Raw genomic sequence first — 20,570 nt, forward strand, 5'->3', positions numbered from 1 at the left:
CTCATTATAAGGTTCCTTAGTAATCATGTACCACTACTTAATTTTTTTTTTCCCATGCTGCACAGTAGTGGGATCTTAGTTCCCCGACCAGGTATTGAACCCGGGCAGCCGGCAATGAAAGTGCAGTGTCCTAACCACTGGACCGCCAGGGAATTCCCTGTACCGCTACTTAAAAGCACTAATTCCAGCTACAGATTTTACCTTTATCTTTGTGATTGGTTGAATATTATCTACCTGTCTTTTTAAAATGCAGCCCTCACGAAGGGCTACATCTTTGTATCTCCAGCATTCGGCATGATGCCTGGCACATAACAGTCTGACCTAGCAAACAGTACTAAATGAACAAACGAACAAACACTACTACAACCTTACGTCAGGGACTATCTTGTCCTTGGACTGTGAAACCACCCCGTCACTGGTGTCCTGGCCCTCAGACCCACTCCCCACACAGCTACTGGCAGGAGAATTTGGGGAGGAGTCTAACCGTGCCGCTCCCTGCTCCCACTATCCAGGACTCGCTGTCTCTGGAAGTGGCCTTCACATCTTAACTCCACAAAGAGAGGCTCCTGGCCAGTCTCATTTCACTCCCTTCCAAACCTCAAACTCCACAGCAAGGAGTAGAAAATGACTTCGTCTCCGTACATACTGTCCTCTTATCTCTGCCCTGTCCCTCTGACCTGAAATGCTTGGGCCAGTTTCCACTCATCCCCTAAGCCTCATCCCAAGTATAAATGGAACAGGAGGCCAGGAGGTACGGGGGCCAGGAGGTACGGGAGGCCAGGAGGTACAGGAGGCCAGGAGGTACAGGAGGCCAGGAGGTACAGGAAACCTCCCCCAACCTACTCAAACCATGTCAGACACCCCTCTTCTGTGCTTCAAAAGACTGTGCATTATGGCTCTTGCTGCACTTTCCAGACTGTGCACTATTGTGCTTCAATGTAGATCTCAACACGTTCTGAGCCTCTTCTTGAATGCAAACATCATTTTAATTCATTATTTAATCCCCAGAAAATAGCACAGCATCCAGCATGTTAACTATTTACTAAATGCTTGATATATGACTACATGGATACATAAACAGTGAGTCACTTTACAAAATCACTATTGAATATTTAGAGATCTTAGACCGCATGCCGTAACGAAAAGATCCCACAGGCCCCAACAAAGATCCCGTTTGCTGCAACTAAGACCCGACACAGCCAAAAAAAAAAAAGGAAAATAAATAAATATTTAAAAACAAAAAAAAGAAAATTTAAAGATCTTTACACCTTCCCTGTCAGGTAACTTACGTACCTGAATTCCCTGTAGATATTATTAAAAGCAAGTGATGCTCCCAGTCTCTTGAAAGCATTGGGGTGAAGTGCAAAGCTGTACAGTCGCTTGAAAAGTGATTTGGTGTTTACGGGACTGTTTTCCTGCTGCTGCGGTGTTGTCTGCTTAATGGACCATTTGAGGAATTCTTGAATACACCGACCACAAAAATCTCTTAAAGTACTGTCAAAGGGGTCCACAATTCCATCCTGAAACAAAGCATAAAATGACAACTGAATACCTTGGTCTGCCTCTGAGCATAAATGAAGTATGTTATGAAAATTAATTTAGAGCATTATTAAGGAAAAAAACAGACACTAGTCAAACCAATCTGTCTAGAATCTAGACTCTAATAACAAATTCCTTGTGACATAATGAAAAGTTTCTTCTAAACAAAGTAAGAAACTGAAAAATACATGAAAAAAAGAGAATACTTTAATTGTACAGCAACAAAGCAGACTTTCCTTCCCCTGAAGAAACACAGTGATTATATCCTAAAAACTTCTGTTGATTCTACCTCATAACATTATCTGAAATGCTTTATTTATTGAGGATAAATAGAGTAAGACCCTTGCAAGTTTCAAGGAAACTGTAACGCTACACAAAGAAAAATCAGAGAGGTGTGGTTCTAAAAGTAGGACCTTCTATCAGAGCAGTCTCCAGAAAGGCACAGTCTCTAAATACTTGAAAAAACAGCTAAGGAAATTTGAGTGCTTTTGTTTCTCTCTTAGATCCACAAAGGAAAAGTTTAACTTGAGAAAGTACACGGAAACTGAAATAAGGGGATTCTTTCTAACATGCCTGGTTCCTTGCTACATGCAAAATCTTTGATCACAGTGCAAATTAGAATTCACGGAGGTGATGGTAATGCACCGCGGAAACGGGCAGAGGAGCGGACAGCAGGGACACAAGTGCACTGGAGTGCACAGCCTCCACCTCCGCCTTCACCTTTTCTTTTCTTTCCGTAAACCCTCTCATGTTACATTTCCATTCCCACCTGCTTTTTTCCTGAAGCTCTGACTTAAGCTACCTTCAAGGATCAAAAGGGGAAAAGGAACAGCTAAGATAGAAACTTCAGAACAGAAACATTAGAATAAATCCGTCTGAATGAAATAAGCCACAAGTTAAATTTAATTAAATGGATCTGTCATAGACAGGTTTCACACTAGACACTGCAGGGAGTTAAACCACAGGTACAATGATGTCATCATCCTAATTACAAATGTTCAGTAACTCCCACTGCCCACAAGTGGCAGCCAGTTAGGCAACCTCTGAGAGGGAAAGGAGCTGTGTTAGTAACTACACACACAACAGGGGCAACAGGGACAACAGGGCTGGCCTGGGCAAACTGCAACAGACAGTGGTCCTACATGCAACGACACACCTCATTTCAAACTTAACAGAAAGTGACCCACAGATTCAAACAAATCAGTCTGCAAAAACATGGGATTAAAGGATGTTTGTTTGCACAAACTTGCTATGTGTTCAACTGGGCATTTTTTTAAAAATTTATTTATCTATTTTTGGCTGTGTTGGGTCTTTGTTGCTGCGCGCGGGCTTTCTCTAGTTGTGGCGAGCAGGGGCTACTCTTCCTTGCGGCGCATGGGCTTCTCGTTGCGGTGGCTTCTCTTGTTGCAGAGCATGGGCTCTAGGTACTCGGGCTTCAGTAGTTGTGGCTCGCAGGCTCAGTAGTTGTGGCTCGTGGGCTCTAGACCGCAGGCTCAGTAGTTGTGGCACATGGGCTTAGTTGCTCTGCGGCATGTGGGATCTTCCTGGACGAGGGCTCGAACCCGTGTCCCCTGCGTTGGCAGGCGGATTCTGAACCACTGCACCACCAGGGAAGTCCCTCAACTGGGGATTTTGATTCCAAAGTCAGTATATGCCAAAACAAAAGTACGGGTTGAAATAATAGGTAAATATCAATTAAGATGATATTTAAAGAAATCAAATGTAGTTATTTGCACGAGTTCAGAATATTAAAATCAAATCAGTGTGGAAAGACAGTAAGGCTTTAGCCGACCTCACTGCCTCTGCCCGCAGTGAGCCAGTGACCCCACCCTAACAATTCCACCTCTGCTGTCTCAGGATAGTTCTATGTACACGGTGAACTGCGATGTCTAGGAGTTTTGAGTTGCTGAATCTGAATGCGGGAGAAAACAGAACCAGCTCAAAAAATTCCTTTTACTCTGAACTAGTATACTATAGTTAAAAAAAAAAAAAAAGAGGATACTGCAACTCTGATAGAAGTCCAAGAACATTCTTATTCACCCTTTCCACCCTCAACACACACACACACACACACACACCCACACAGCCTTAATGTAGATGAAGTTTGTCAAATTTATAACCATCCTCCCAAAAGGAACAAAACAAAAACATCTATGTGCTTGTAGCTATTTAAAAGTATCCCTTAATAAACAGCACCTTGTTCATTAAATGCCATCTCACCAAAACAAAAGAAAAGAGATGATCCAATCTAGCTAGATGTTACATTTTGATACCTTGACAGGCAGCTTTTCTCAAAGTTCTGAGTATTGATCACATATAACCAGTTGATGGGAATGGCAGGACAGGAACCATTACTCACCAGTATTGTTTCTAGTAAGGCAACAGTGTCCTGACTCTCAAATTTCTTATTGTTGGTGAACCAGTGAATCAGCTGCATAACTAGAGGTTCATACAGTTGCCTTGGCACCTGAAGGAGTAATAACATCAGAATTTACTTTTTTCATGTAAATTTTATATCAGAGACAGTTCCATTTATACGACAGGAGCAAAATTAAGCATAATACTACTGTGGTTATATTAGTTTCCTTCTCTAGTTAAATTCTGTGACGAACATGGTCTAACTTCTTCCTAAGAGTCCGGCAAAGAAAAAATACGCATCCCCAAACTTACTGTTCCTCTAACGAGGAGGGCAATTAGGGTCGACAGTGATGGTATTTATCATTCATCCTGATTAACCTGATCCTGAGCTAAACAGAAGGCATTCTGTTCACAACCCCGTGGGGACAAAGCAGAAAGCCAGGTCAGGGCTTCCCTCCGCGCAATAGTTGAGAGTCCGCCTGCCGATGCAGGGGACACGGGTTCGTGCCCCGGTCCGGGAAGATCCCACATGCCGCGGAGTGGCTGGGCCCGTGAGCCATGGCCGCTGAGCCTGCGCGTCCGGAGCCTGTGCTCCACAAAGGGAGAGGCCACAGCAGTGAGAGGCCCGTGTACCGCAAAAAAAAAAAAAAAAAAAAAAAAGCCAGGTCAGCGTCCTCTGCATAGAGACTTCCAGGCTGTATCACAGAACAAGAGAAGAGGCACCTCCCCCTCGGCTGCCTGCCGAGAAAGAAGGGAAACTAGTCTTTACTCCGTGGAGATGCGGGTTCTCACCCTAACCTTCTCAGATGTAAATACAGTCTCTCCAGGGCCCAGAGAGCCCTGTGGGTGTCCGGCTCCTACAGTCTAGGGTGGCTCCCAGGCCTGGAGAGTTTTACTGTCCTTTTGGATCAGAGCAATTTCCTGAGACAAACGGTTATGCATCTAACCCTCATTCTCTATGAACAGTAAATGTTCACAGCCCAAGTGAAGGGGAACATTCCCGATCTTCATGTCTCACAAGGCTGGCCCTACAGGAGCACTGAGAAATCCAGGGGAGTTCTACTTCCCCGCTGATACTCAGCTTAAGAACAAAGCACGTGGTACGGACACCACATCAAAAATCACGTGAGGGAGGTCCCTGGCAGTCCAGTGGGGGACCATGTACTTCCACTGCAGTGGGTGTGGGTTCCATCACTGGTCAGGGAACTAGGATCCCACATAACGCCTGCTGCGGCCAAAAAATAAAATAAAATTTAAAAATTAAAAAACAACAACAAAAATCACGTGAAATGTCTGGGGCTCAGACTAAACAACAAGTTCTCTTACACCTGGGTATTTCTCCAAAAAATATCTTTCTAAACTTTGAAGCAACTTTTAGACTTAATCAAAAGTAAAAGAATCTTACCTTTTAGTTTGGAAATTTAACCTGGTCTTAAAGCATCACTTTTTTTCCCCCAAAAGAATTATTTTGTATTCTCAGAACATAAATTATATATATGTACACACACACCATTTATAGAACATGTAGAAAACCATCCAACTACAATCCTACATCCAAAAGGTAACCACTGTTAACATTCAAAACCACTGTTAACTCAGTATATTTATACACATTTAAATATATGTATACACGTGTGTAAAAATATACACTTTTGTAACCACTTTTCTGCCCCTTAATTTTGAATACTTTTCATGTAAATACATAAGCTATATCAGTATCTTTATTAGATGCCTGCTATCTCATATATGGATAAACCATGATCCAGTTTCCCAATCCTGTTGTTAGAAATGCAGTATTTCTAGTTTATGTCTGTCTTATACACACCACTCTGAACACCTCTCTGGACAAGGGCTGCTGTCCACACTCCCACCTGCCAGGACTCACAAGCCCCTTTCCCTACAAGCTTGGCAGCACTAAACACTGCCAATTTTTAAAATATTTGACAACTGCTGCAATCCATACCATTTTAATTTGAATTTCCTTATCTACTAAAAAGGTTGAATATTTAAAACATATTTAATTGGCCATATGTACTTCTGTGTTCACGAGCTGCCCACTTTTGTTCTCTATCCATTTGCCCATTTTAAAATCTTATCATCTTCAGCACAATGTGGGAAAAAAAAAATTTCCCTACATCATGTATATGTCAAAACTGTGGGTTTGTGCCATTCAGTGGTTTTAAATACTTATAAAGTCAGAACTATCAACACACTAACAGTTTTCTTCCACAGATCTCCCTTCAATACCTTGTATGAAAATTTCCCTTTCTACACAAACTGTATGGAAAGACACCTATAATGTAATGATAAAATCCACCCAAGCAGAAATCACATTTTACATAAAAGAAAGCATTTTTGAATGCTATAATCCTTTTTATCTGTAAAACAAAATTTATATGTATGCTTATAAAAAATTTATATAAAATTTATACGTATGCTATGTTTTACAAAGATCTAGGAGTATATTCACCAAACTTTCGGCAGAGGATACACTGGCTTTTCCTGAGGAATAATGGTGGGAAAGGGGTGATGACATGGAGGTTCACTTTTAGCATCATATGTTTCTATATTAATTAGTATATTTTACCAATGAAAAAGACCATCCCAATCCAAAGACACAAACAGACATGCTATAATTCATCACATTTTTCTATAATATTTTTAGAGTTTATTTTTCCTTCTAAATCTTTTTAATTTGAAGTTAACCTCTCATGTTAGTCAAATGCTATAATAGAATTTATTAAATGTTCCATTTCTCACTAACTTAAAAAGCTCCTTTTACCACACATACAGTATTTATGTGTACACATGGGTCCACTTGCCAACTGCCAGACAGTCCCACTGACGTATCTGTGCACAAGTTCAACCCCATTATAATTAACGTGACTTCTTCTTAATATCTGTTAGGGCAAGACACCCTTCAGTACCTGACCCTGCCAAAATTTTTCTTGGTTAGGCTCTAGCAATTATTCTTCCAGATTACTTTTGACGTTCAAAATGAAATTAATTCTGGGCTTTGCTGGAACAATACCAAACTTACTGAACGATTTGGAAAGAGCTCGAATTTTTTCAATACTGGTTCTTTTTTTTTTTGGCCACGCCACCCAGCTTGCGGGATCTCAGTTCCCTGACCAGGGATCAAACCCGGGCTACCTGCAGGGGAAGTACCAAGTCCTAACCACTGGACTGCCAGGGAATTCCCTCAATATTGATTCTTCAGGTACACAGCACTTTCATTTTATATTCATAAAATATGTGTTTGCCTGGCACACTAAAGTTTATTCCTAGATGTTTTATTTTACTTCATTTTATTTTTTACACTGCGCCATGCAGCTTGCAGGATCTCAGTTCCCCAACCAGGGACTGAACCTGGGCCATAGCAGTGAAAGCCCAGAATCCTATCCACTAGGCCACAAGGGAACTCCCCCAGATGTTTTATTATTATTACATTTTTTGATGCTGTTATGAATGCTATGTTGTAAACACATTTTCCAAGTGGTCAAAGCTACAATAGAATATAAGACATATTAGAACACTGATATATGAGAATTCTATTTTGTAATTCATCAGCTTTCTCCTTTATTAATTCTTAGATTTATCAGTTGATACTCTGGGCTTTCCATATTTTTTTAAAACTATATTCAAAATAATTTTTTTCCTTCCTTTCTCCGACGTCCCTGACCTCAGGGACCTCATGGCCTGATGAGAGACCCAGAGGTTAACCAGTGCAAATTAACTTATGAAACACAGACGAAGCCATTCTGAGCAACCACTCCATGCACAGGCCCGGGTCGGGGCTGGAGGTGCCTGTGAACAGGCCACGCCACGTCTCACCCCAGCACCCACCTCAGCCGAAGCACGAGGCGGCATCACTGCATCACGGCTGGGCAGGATTTGGCTGTGATAATCAGGTAAACATTCTTCATCATTTTTTTAAAGACAAAATTAAACGATTCCTGATTTACCAAAACAAAATACCTTCTTGGCCTATATGAAGAGAATCGTTGCTTATGAAACCTATTTCTGTGGTAAATTTCCAGTTTTACCCCAAAATCCTATTTAATCATGGTGCATTTTAAGGCACTACTGGATTCGTTCACATATATACTGAAGGATATTCCATGTATATTTATAGGTGAGTTTTTCATTTAGTTTTCTTTTTTATGCGTGCACCCTTATATCAGGGTTCTGCCAGCTTCATAAAACAAAGAATCTGAATGTCTTCCGTGTCCCAGCAGCAAAGGAGAATTCTGTCCAAAAAGCCCCGAGGAAGAGATGACCTGCTGACATCTCCAAGCGCCCCCGACTGCTGGCCACGGCCCCTCCTCTCTTCTTCACCCCTAAGTGACAGAGCCGGTAGTAAAATCAGCCTTAGGGGCTAGACTCTCGTAATTAATTCCTTAATTCCTTAATTAATTACTCTCCTAACTTAATTCCTTAGGGCCTATCCCTGAGGAATTAAGCCAGAGTCGGAAGGGCAGCAGCCAGGTAGCAGGTTTTCAAAGACCCCAGAGTGGTCCCAATGTGCAGCAAGCCTTGACCATCACTGAACTAGACAGGACTTTCTAACAAATGCTGCAACTGTTTCAAACTCAAAGTCATGCACTTACCTGATCTACATCACATGCCAGTCGAAGCAGCACAGGAAAAGTGCGCTTATAGAGCTGGTACATGGGTGGGGGGCCCAGGCCACTGTCAGGCATCTGAGTGGCTTTTCCCAGCATAAACATGACAATGCTGTGCAGAAGTTCACAGGCCGCAACCTGAAACAGGCCAGGGTGGACTTAACAAAGGTTAAGAGCATTTTGAAATGCTACACAATGTAGCCCTTTAGAAAGGAAACCTTCTGCAGCAGATAACTATCCCACCCAAAATAAATGAACGGCAAGTGGTACTTCTTGTGTAAAGTTCATGCTTCCGTTCACTTTGAGCTGGAGCCAACAGTGAAGAACTGAGATTTAAAAGATTTAGACATCAGGACTAGTACACCCCTAAGAAACATATCCATGCTGCCGTAACACAGAACTCTGCTTCATGTGTTAGCACATTTTCAACTGTCACTTTCAGTAAATACATTTTTAAAGCACGAATTTTGGAAATGTACAGATTAATATAAAGACTTGAGATAATCTGTTTCTAATCTCCCAGGTTGAAGAGAGAATCAAGCACAGACTAAAAATCACTTTTCAACGCCCTTTGTACTATTTTCTATTATGAAGAGTTCTGGTATATTAATGTTTTGCCAGGTTATCATCTATTATTCAGATAATTTATGTTTAACTTCCATTTTCCAAGGACACGTACTTCTGATAACTGAACAGTTTCCTGATTACTATACTAGAGAAAATACAAAATCCGTGAAACACAATACGTGTTTCCTAATGAATACACGTCTAACCACAGCAGGTGATCAGTGAGTACTTTGGTTTGTCTGTCAGCGGCCGAGAGCGCCAGCTCTGTGACACGTGGCAGGAATGGGTCCAGGTGGATGATGGGCTTCATGTCCGCGAAGGGCACCGCGAAGCCAAGCCTCCTCTCTCTGTCCCAGGCCACACAGCGCCTGGCTCTCTCCTCGGGGGACACTGCTGTCAGAGAGATGCAGAGCGCTTTCGGTCAGTCCCTCCTCGCTCCAGGACAGCCCCTGGCTCACCCCCTCCTGCTCTGTTTACCACACGTGTACAAACCACTACACACTGTTTCTGAATTTGACTTAAAGGCAAACTATTTTTAAACAAGTCTAATAGTCTGCAATGTTTAATTTCCAATTTCAGTAAGAGTTACTCTTCTGTGGAAAAATGATAAATGAACAATACTTTAATTAAGTATCTCCTCTTTATAGCACTTATTTTCCTAACAGCGGTTCTGACTTCTAAAATGCCAAAATCACCAATACATTTAATATGAAATTTTAAAGGTAAAAGTACCAATTTTTACTAATCAAACATGCTAATTCCGGGCTTCCCTGGTGGTGCAGTGTTTGAGAGTACACCTGCCAATGCAGGGGACACAGGTTCGTGCCCCGGTCCGGGAAGATCCCACATGCCGAGGAGCGGCTGGGCCCGTAAGCCATGGCCGCTGAGCCTGTGGGTCCGGAGCCTGTGCTCCGCAACGAGAGAGGCCACAACAGTGAGAGGCCTGCGTACCGCAAAAAAAAAAAAAAAAAAAAAAAAAAAAAAAAAATGCTAATTCCAATCAAAAACAACTTAAATTATCCAAATATTAAGGATATCAGGTTAAAAAAGATAACTTTGAACTCCTGACACAATGTTTAATATAAAGGTGCATCAAGCTAGATTCTGCTTCAAAAAGGAAAAGACATCAGACTCCAGTGAGCGAGCACAAAGAACCACACAGGCTGCAGGGCACAGTGGAAGTATCCACTCCATCAGGCAAAATATGGCTCTTCATAATCTTACCTGAAAACACATAAATGATATATAGGAGAAAATATCAGAACACACCATGACCTGTATGCATCCAAATACATCCATGGGGTTAATGTGCTTTAAGGAAAGGTCACCTGTTATGAGGTTTTTGCTGATCTGTCCCCCAAGACGGCCAAGCACTTGCACAACCTGAACCCGTATTTCTTCTAAGGACAGCGCTTCATGCTGCAAACATGGTGACAAGTTAAACATTAGAGAGAGTCATGAGCTGAAAGAAAAACTGCTCTACCACCCTCTCCATTGTTGACGCCTCCAATGGCTCATTATATCCTACACGGCACTGCAGTTAATTTTATTTTAAATTCATGAAAAGAAGCCACATCTCTTCCAATTTTGCAGTTCTGTCCGTTTCCTAGACCATCGGTTCCAAAGTTTTGGCAAGAGCCTTCACACCCTTAAAAAATACTGACGCTCCCCAAAGAACTTCTGTTTATGTAGGTCGTATTTACCAGTATTTATCATAAGTTGAAACTTAGATATTATTTAAATAGTTATCATTTTATTTAAAAACACTGAACCCATGACATGTTAACAAACGATATGCTTTTAGGAGAAGTAACGATATATTCCAAATAAACAACCTCAGGCAAGTGGTACTGTTTCCCATTTTCACATTTGTGACAGACTTGCTGTTGGGCTGTAACTGGAAAAGGAGGAGTATTTTAGTAGTCTTTCTAGATAACTGGGGTTTTTCTCTGATACGGCTCCACAACTGCAGTGGAAGTTTCTTAAAGGCTGGTCACAAAGCAGACTCTGAGACCACCGCAGCGAAGACCATGGAGCCTCTACTACGTTAAAACCCACGGGCTTATCTTGCTCTCTGTGGATTTTCACCCACACGCAATTTGGGAAGATAACGTACTGTTCATCTGACAACAATGGTTCCCTGGGTCATGCAGATCTTCCACATGTTGATGCATTTCACTGTACATGTGAAAACATCACAGTCGTTAAGTACTGAGAAGCTGCCCAGCTCATGATGGTTACAAGTCTTGCAAAATTTTAATTTTCACTTAAAAGCTTGAATTGTGTCACTGGCAACCAATACTCTCAGAAGTTTTCTTTGAAGTGACAGGCTCGCTCTCTGTCTTGGAGAAAACGCCTGCGAGATACTGAGCAGCCAGGCTGTCTACCCCAGTAAACGGTGTTCACAAGGGAAGGGCTGCTCGGCGCACCCCTGCTCCAGCACACGGGATGGCACACAACGTGTGCTCAAGGGTCGAGGCTTAAGGAGGCGCTAGGGAACCAACGCACCACCCACCACTGCACAGTGCAAACGTCGACGCGTGAAAATACTGATAGTTCTGGCCTTGCACCCGGGGACCCCAGGGCCCACCTAGGGAAATGGGGTCCTGTGTCTGTAAAGAAATGTGCAAAACTAGAGGCACGCTCAAGTAACTTTACCTTCCTTTACTTATATGTGATAAGATAATTTAAAACCTTTAGACACCATTTCTAGTTTCATCCAGGTCTCCCCATCAAAAGCTGTCAAAAATATCGAGATGGGAGGAACTTTCCCTAGAGCTTGCAATATCAGTTCTAGATATTAAAAGTTTTTCAAATTTCCTTTTTCACATCATACTTAAAAATATTTTCCCTACACTAACTCAATTTTCTCTGTTTACATCATTTTTATCTGTCACATTATGTGCCACATCTAAAAAACTGGTCTCAAGAAATTATCACTGGAAAAAAACATAAAACCTGCCATGAACTGAACTTGACAATATGTATTTCAGATTTAATCAGTAAATGAGTCAATCTTACATATCCATAATATCACTACTGCAATTGCTTATTCCAAACAAGAAAACAAGACAATAAACCCGTTAATATAGTTTACATTTTTACTGTAAATATATATTGAAATTATTTCTATATTGTACTCTAATTGATACGTAAGAACAACTAATATTTTAAGTGAAGACTTTTCCTTTTCACGAGCATTAGAATCTGGTCTCTCCGTTATTTAAGGTAAAGAAGATACAAAAGATTTCTTACCGATGAAACGTTCTTTGCCCTTTTCAGATGCTTTAACACATCTCTAGTAAATCCTTTCTGGGCGGCCCGAGAGAGTGCTGACACTTCCCAGTTATTCCTGGTCTCATCTATCAACAGTAAACAAAAGTCAATTTTAAACAGCACCATTCATTTATTTAATTAATACAAGGGAAAACACACTACACTGCTATAGAAAGACATTAAAATGCTAAAGTGAGATTAAAAATGAAATTTCTAGAACAACAATATTAACAGTGGTTATCTTAGTTTTAAATACCACTGCTGACTAAAAGAAACACAGTTCCTTGGAGAAGTGGCTGACTCCCAGGCTGGGTAGACTGTGCTGGTGAGAAGCGCCAGGAGGGGGCACTGCTCAGGGAGGGGCACACTCCCACGAGTCCCACACAAGTCACATCTGGGACAGGCTGTGCGCAGATATCAGTGGGAGCAGGAAAGGGCTGGACCCACTGAGAGTATAAGGATCCACAAGTCCCTCCTGACAGGCAGAAATAATGGGTGAAAAAAGTTATTTCTCACCGCAGAGTGCCAACTAGATAAAAGGAATCATGGAGCTGGAACATCACCATTGTGCCACTTTTAGAGTAATAATCAACTCAGAAGAATCACCAATGGACAGACACTAAAACCATCACGGTGAGACATCCCTGAGGAATCAGAACACTTACAGCTGTGAAGGAGCTGCCATTCGACAATCATAAACTTCTACAGAACTTGCACGTTTAGCACAAAACTTTCCCTCCCGAACCACTTCATGGTAAGGTACCGATCTGACGCCACCGCCCCTGAACGGTGCGGGTCCTAAAGGAGCCGGTCCCACGTGACAGCCACACCACAGCCCAGATGAGGGTGCCAAGCTGCAGACGCGGCCCCCAATCACCCCCACCCCCAGTCAGGCTCCACTCGGCCCTAACAACGTCTCAGCTTAGAACCACAGGTTACACTTAGTTGTCTTGTCTTTTTCATCTCCTTTAAGGGAAACAGTTCTTCAGTTTCCTGGAGTTTCATGACTTGGACATTTACAAAATTAGATGCCTCCATCTGGGTTTGTCTGATGTTTTATCATGACTGCGTTCAGGTTATAGAAACCATTTGCAGCGTCTCGCTAGTCCTTTATTAATAAAGCCCTTGCACCTGCTCACTTTCTCTCAGTGGAGTCACACTTCTCCCAGTGCTGAGACAGCCTGGGAGGACCCTCACAGGGGCTATACCCCAGCACGCCTCTCCTGACCCCCAGAAGTGACACCCGCTGACGGCAGAGCCTGACTCCCCTCTGCTTTCTATTTCCCATCTGTGAGTCTGCGGTGCAGGTTTGCTGCCCATGCCCCATGAGCTAGGCCCCGGGTGGGAACAATCACTAAGAACTGGGGTTTTGGTCTTGGACCTTCTGCAGGTGGATATTAGAAATCTACCCTCTGGTGGCCCCAGATGAAAAGAGGATCTGGTTTTTATTTAGTCTTTATTAAAATGTTTTGGAGCTCAAATTAGTTAAGAATTTTGTACACTGGGAAAAACAACTCTCTGAGATGTGGACTGGTCAAGTGTTTTTTATCTGTCTATGACTCAAACTGTGGGACTGAAGCCATAAACCCTCATGTGTCTGCGTGTCACCTAAGCCCCGAATTGAGAACAACCTGACTTCTCCTTGTGAGTGTGCTGTTCTCCTGTATTTGGAAAGTATTAAGAAATTAGATTATTAAGTCTCTTAAAGGAGCTCTGTTCTTATTTATACAGATAAATAAGCTTATATAAAATGAATATTCCTAAAATTATCTGAAAATTTAAAAATTGGACTTATAATACTTTAAATGTGCCAAACTTTAAAAAAAATGCTATACTCACTAACTCAGAAGCATTTCAGAAATCCATATTCACATAATAAAGGCACATCTTCAGTAAATGAGACAAATTTCATGATTTTAGTTTAAATAAATGTGTTTTCCTATCAGGGTTAAGTACAATACAAGCATATGTCTTATTCTACTTGGGTTTGTTTTTCCTATACTTACTTACATACTTATTATACTTATCCAGGCTTACAAAGCCAACAAGCTTTGTTATTATGGTACAAGACACACAAAATAACACCACCAACCGTCCACAGAATTTTTTCTTCATCTCAAACAGCCCTACATAACTTTTTTTTTTCTGGCGGTACGCGGGCCTCTCACCACTGTGGCCTTTCCTGTCGCAGAGCACAGGCTCCGGACACGCAGGCTCAGCGGCCATGGCTCACGGTCCCAGCCGCTCCGCAGCATGTGGGATCTTCCCGGACCGGGGCACGAACCCGTGTCCCCTGCATCGGCAGGCGGACTCTCAACCACTGCGCCACCACGGAATCCCCCTACATAACTTTTAAGATCATGATAAATGCAGTAAGTTTATGTTCAACTAAACGGAATCACTGGACAAACTTTTTACTTCCCCAGTAATTACGTTTTGTAGCATGTCAACTGGAAGATAATTTCTATGATCTGCAGCCTTGAAACCTTGGACTGAGTTAATTAGTAAATCATCATTGAACACCCACGTAATTTCTAAGTAAAACAGAATACCGAAACACTGATTGCTAAGCAACATTTTTCTTTCTTTCTTTTTTTTGGCTATGCCGCGCAATTGGTGGGATCTTAGTTCCCCAACTGGGAATTGAACCCAGGCCCCCCTGCAGTGGAAGCGCCAAGTCCTAACCACTGGACTGCCAGGGAAGTCCCACTAGGCATCATTTCTAAGTCTGTGTGCTCTGCTTCCTGCTTTCTAGGCCATGAGGAGATGAGGCATGCTGCGTGTGGTACCACGCCGGATGGATGCAGCTGCAGGTGGGTGTCACGTGTGCTCACAAGCTCCGAGCCTGAGAAACTCCAAGACCTCAGCAGACACTTCTCAAAACCATCCAGTCCGCGTTTCCTCAGTCCAAGAGAAGTCTGGCAGAGAGTTGTAACTGATAAGCGGATGAGGCTGCAGTAGAAGTAGGAGGGCACGCTTCTGACTTTCAGGGAGGGTGAGCTGCTCTGCTGCTCACGAAGCAGCGAGTCTCGGCTTCTTGGTGTCCGGCCGTCTTTCCACAACCGGGACTCACTAAGAGCTCACAGATTTTTGCTTTTGTGGGTTACAACTAGCAACAGTCAGCATACTGGAAGCAGAACCTACTTTTGTAAAGACCTACTGATCTATTTGAAGACTGCATGTTAACACACACGACACCTTAGTATTCCTCTGAAAACAGCTGGATCTCATGGACTCCCTGCGAGACCCGCTGTTTCAAGTTGTGTCAGTGGGTCCCAGAACATGACAAAACTTGGAAAGGTAACACCTGAGTCTGAGAAGAGGCTATGAAATGTGTTACATTCTTAGCAAAGTTCACTCAGTCTTAAAGGACGTGCTTCTCTGCCTTACTGATCAATGCCTTTGTCTGTAACAGGCAAAGTTACTCTTTACTTTCTGTGGAATCCACAAGGGAGCAAGGCTTGAATCTTATCAGAAGCACTTTGAGCGAAAGGCTCAGGCCTTGCACCTCTGTCAGAAGCGGCACAGAGCGGCACTGGGCTCTCAGCAAAGCACATAAGGAGGCGTGCTGGCCACTGGCCCCACTGCTGGCCAGCAGGCTGACGACTGTCTGCCAGGGTCTCCACTGTAAAGCTGCCATCTGCACCCTTGGTGAGTAACATGTGTTGTGGGGTGAGGTAGGCAGGATTTTAAGGTAGCCCCATGACCCTCCCCAGTGTTACCCCTGTGACTGTGTTTCCTTACAGAACAAAGGCAGGTCTAATCTAATCACACGAGCCTCTTAAAAGCAGAGTTTCCTCCAGCGGATGCAGGAGGAAGGGGCACAGCCTCAGAGCCTAAGGATTCAAGGTGCACCGCTGGCTGTGAAGGTGGAGGGCCAAAGGCAAGGGGCGGGCCAAGCCGGGACCACCAGCCAGCAAGGAAATGGGGCCTTGGACGCCGCCGACACCCTGCATGAACCTGAGGGCCCTCCCCAGAGTGCCCGGAGAAGGTCCAGGCCGGCCCAGCCGGCCCCGAGCAGAGGAGCGGCTAAGCCCACCTAGGCTTCTGACCCAGAGGACGGGGAAACGACAGATGGTGTTTCAGCCGCTGGCCCCGTGGTGACTTGTTACACAGCGAGAAGAAGCACACGACGAGGCTTTCCGTCTACTCGCTGACTTGTAACTGTACACACGCAAGAGTCCTACAAGATTCAGTGGATCTCGATCTCTTTCTGGGACACTCTGCCTCGATGCTCAGATTATCCCAAGTTGGCCCGTGACATTTCCCATCATTCTTAGAACACTTCCTTGATTTCTGCATGTTTCAGAAAACATAATATTCTAGGTTCCTCTTATACTTTCCCTGTGCAGGCTGGAAGCAGCCATTTCTCCAAAGCCACAACCTGGGGACTGGTTTTCTCGCTGCTACAAAGGTACCACTAGCCCCAGGCAGCCCCTTCCAACGGACAGAAGGACAACAGGTGTGCACCTTGCACGTTCCACTTCACCCACCCACACAGGTGTGCGGGCGCCTGTGCACATGTGCAGAAGCAGTGAGGCCCGGGACGGGAGGCAGGGCCCTTTAGCTCTTTCTCCCTCTCCCCTCATTGTCCTTGATCCAGCTGTTAATGTGGCTGACGTCCCGTATGCCGCCCTCCTCGCCTGCTTGGATACCCTGCCCCCCCGGTGCCCACCCTCCTCGGCACCGACCACTGGAGGAGGACCTCACTGGGAAGACGGCCACTCGCAATCAGAGAACGGAGCGGCTCCCGCTAACCACAGGCCCGTGGGCATGACCGTGACGGCACCACCTGCCATTGGTCCTGGGGGCCCCTCACGTGAGAGGACATCAGACAAGCCCAGCTGGAAGGACCTCCTCCCAAATCACGGCCCGCAACCTTCAACAACATCAACGTCATGAGAACTGTCCCACACGAAAGGACGCCCAGAGGCACGACAACTAAACGCAAGGCCCAGGCTGAATTCTGGCCCCGGAAAAACGCAGCTGGAAGCACAGCTACGAAGGAAGTTAATGGGGCAGCCGAGCCATGTGCACACGGGCTGCAGAGGAGGAGAGTGAGGCATCCATGTCACCCTTCCTGACCTTGACCACGACGACGCTGTGGTCACGCACAGGAAACACACATCGCAGTATTCAGGCATACACGTCTGTGATGCCTGCAACTTACTCACAAAAGGTTCGGGAAAAAACATCACGTATAAACACGCACACATATTATCACACGATACAGAGAAAGCACATACAGTGACAAAGCAAGCGGGACACAATTTAGCTGCTAAACCTGCAGACAGAGCAGACAGGAGCTCTCTTCACTATGAATGCCACTGTTCTGGAAGTTTAGTATCGTATCAAAGAAAACATTTCTAAAAACAGTCTTTCAGGTTGTGGATTTTCTGCTGTTAGTTTACTTACTCTCTGCTTTTCCCTATCTCCTAATTACCTGGAGAACGACCATTTCTCAATAACTAAATTCTCTGCTTAAAGGATCACAGTAATGTCCCATATTAACTGAAAAGAAATACAAATCTTTTCAATGAGCTCACTGACAGAACTAAATTCAAAAGAGCAAATGAAAGGACCACAAAGATACCTACTAACAGATACATTCAATTCCTTTAACCATGTCCACGTGTGTTCAGTGAACTACTCAAATAGCAGCACTCCTTATAAGAAGTGAATTTTAAAAGCCTAAGTAAGAGACAAACATCAACTAGTTTTTTTTCCCTAAATACTTATCCCGAAACTGTGACTCTTTCTTCATGAACTCTGAATATGCATTGAGGTGTCATAAAAACCAGACACAGTGAATGAAATTTGTCACACACTTTTCATTTACGGTTTCTAAACCAACAGTATTTGAGCTGAACAATAAAATAATGATTTATGTAGATGGAATTTTACGAATTAACACTTGATTTTCTACTTTGCTGGCAGGGGCATTTCAATTCTTACCAGTATTTCAGGGTTCTTCTCCAACATGAACCCTTCTTTTTGCTCATCTGATCACAATGTCCATTTCCACTCTGGTTCAAGGAAATTTGACCCCCCTCAATTCTATGTAATACTGTTCTTGGCTAGTACAACTTTGGCCTGGGGACTTCCCTGGTGACACAGTGAGTAGCAATCCACCTGCCAACAAAGGGGACATGGGTCGAGCCCTGGTCTGGGAAGATCCCACATGCCGCGGAGCAACTAAGCCCATGTGCCACAACTACTGAGCCTGCGCTCTAGAGCCCGCGAGCCACAACTACTGATGCCCCTGCGCCTAGAGCCCGTGCTCCGCAACAAGAGAAGCCACTGCAATGAGAAGCCCGCACATAGCAACGAAGGGTAGCTACTGCTCGCTGCAACCAGAGAAAGCCTGCACACAGCAATGAAGACCAACGCAGCCAAAAATAAATTAATTTTTTAAAAACCTCCAATCCATTAAAAAAAAAGAAAAGAAAAAAATTTTGCCTGGCCAGATGAATTTTTTCTTTGAATCTTTTCCCAAACCTACTTCTTGTATGACAATTCTTCTGAACTAACATTAGTACTAAATCAGTTATATCTGAAAAACCAATAAAAAATCAGGTGAGATTAGGTCAAAATACAAAATTACTATTGGATTTCCTTATAGTTTTGATTCCTGTTTGATTTGTCAAACAAAAGTGTCTTTGCAAGGCAGTATGTTAGAATCTATAAGGAGCTCAAAATATTTAAGACTGACTTCTTGCCCTTGGAAGATTTTATAAATCTTGGTAGGATGTAAGTGACTAAAATAAAAAGTAGGTTTAATACCTCAGTTATACTTCTTATGTCCCAATTATATTGAAATGAATGGGGGAGATCACAAAAATATCAAACATATTTTGAATATGTTGGGTTCAAATTTCAGAAGTTGCAAAAATGAAAATATGTAGTCTTATAGGTATCACATTGCCATGTTAAGATACATGTCAAAATTCTTCTAAACCTTACCTGATAAGGCTGAAGTTTTCAGATATCCATCAAGGCTGGGTAAAATGTCCTTATAATAGGGCTGAATTACATGTTTGCCGATGTAAACTGACCATTCTTCTAGGGCATTCAGGCCGACTTCTGCCAATGGGGTATAGCTCAGGCCCAGTTTAAAAGCCATCTGTATGTGAGTACAAACAAGGTAATGAAACACAAGGAATATGAGATTCAAAGAGGGTTTCTAACGGCAAGCCTTTCCTCTGCCAGAACCAGACAGGCTGGAGGGAAGGGTACACTGAGGCCCCCTCAGGAAGGCCTGCCGGGGGGTGTCACTGCACACCTGCAGCACAGAGAGGGCTGAATCCTCACCCCCCACCCCCAGGGGCCCTCAGAGAGGACCAGCCAGGGTCCCTCCCCAAAGCTGCTCAGTGGCAGAAGCAGAACATGAACCAGGGTGTCTGACGGGTGAGCGCCTGCTGGGACTGCCATGCTTTCCAGGAAACAGGACACTGCACAAGAGATGCGTCTGCTCGGGACGATGCACCCACCTGCAAGGCAGGGACATAGGCTCTGACATCAAGTTCGATGATGTCGTGTGGCAGGGACAGGACAAAGGTCAAACAGGAGGCCAGGAGTTCATCTTTGTACTGCTTCATTTTAACTGACACCTTAGCAAGAAAGACGACAAGAACATCAGTGCTGCACACCTGAAGAGAGCCTTCAATTTCACAATCAACTACAAGAAACCCTATTCGCAAATAGGGAAAATGATCACGGGGCCTTTATCTGACACAGCCACGTTCATTTAAAAAGTAAGCACTGATCTCCAGGAAAAGTTCATTTGTTGAGTACTTAATTTCCATTATGTGGAAGAGCTAAAGAATCTATTAACTTTGAGTTGTCACCACTCAATTTTAAGAAACCTCAGGGGACTCTGGAAGCACAGAGATATCCTCTGTTAGTGATTTTAACCCCTTAATCCCCACATGGATTAAGCAGCCCATTTTTAAGTAATTAGATCATTTATAGGATTTTTCTCAACATACATTTTTTTTAAACATCTTTATTGCATTATAACTGCTCTACAATGGTGTGTTAGTTTCTGCTGTGTAACAAAGTGAATCAGCTATACATATACATCTATCCCCATATCTCCTCCCTCTTGCGTCTCCCTCCCACCCTCCCTATCCCACCCCTCTAGGTGGTCACAAAGCTCCGAGCTGATCTCCCTGTGCTATGCGGCTGCTTCCCACTAGCTATCTG

General features: G+C 43.6%; 1 protein-coding gene across 4 annotated transcripts in view; it reads right to left on the minus strand.

The window, feature by feature from the left end:
- PRKDC (protein kinase, DNA-activated, catalytic subunit) overlaps positions 1 to 20,570 on the minus strand; it is a 150,914-nt gene that overhangs the window by 102,784 nt on the left and 27,560 nt on the right. For 3 of the 4 annotated variants that reach the window (XM_060035360.1, XM_060035359.1, XM_060035362.1), the window contains 8 exons: positions 19,856 to 19,975; positions 19,329 to 19,488; positions 12,345 to 12,451; positions 10,418 to 10,508; positions 9,319 to 9,482; positions 8,508 to 8,660; positions 3,899 to 4,006; positions 1,294 to 1,520 (listed from right to left, as the gene is read on the minus strand). In XM_060035360.1, coding sequence (XP_059891343.1) covers positions 1,294 to 1,520; positions 3,899 to 4,006; positions 8,508 to 8,660; positions 9,319 to 9,482; positions 10,418 to 10,508; positions 12,345 to 12,451; positions 19,329 to 19,488; positions 19,856 to 19,975 — 1,130 coding nt within the window. The remainder of the gene's footprint in view (positions 1 to 1,293; positions 1,521 to 3,898; positions 4,007 to 8,507; positions 8,661 to 9,318; positions 9,483 to 10,417; positions 10,509 to 12,344; positions 12,452 to 19,328; positions 19,489 to 19,855; positions 19,976 to 20,570) is intronic. The other variant, XM_060035361.1, reaches the window with a different exon arrangement.

The sequence above is a fragment of the Delphinus delphis genome, chromosome 17 (genome assembly GCF_949987515.2).
Source record: "Delphinus delphis chromosome 17, mDelDel1.2, whole genome shotgun sequence".
Lineage (NCBI taxonomy): Eukaryota > Metazoa > Chordata > Mammalia > Artiodactyla > Delphinidae > Delphinus > Delphinus delphis.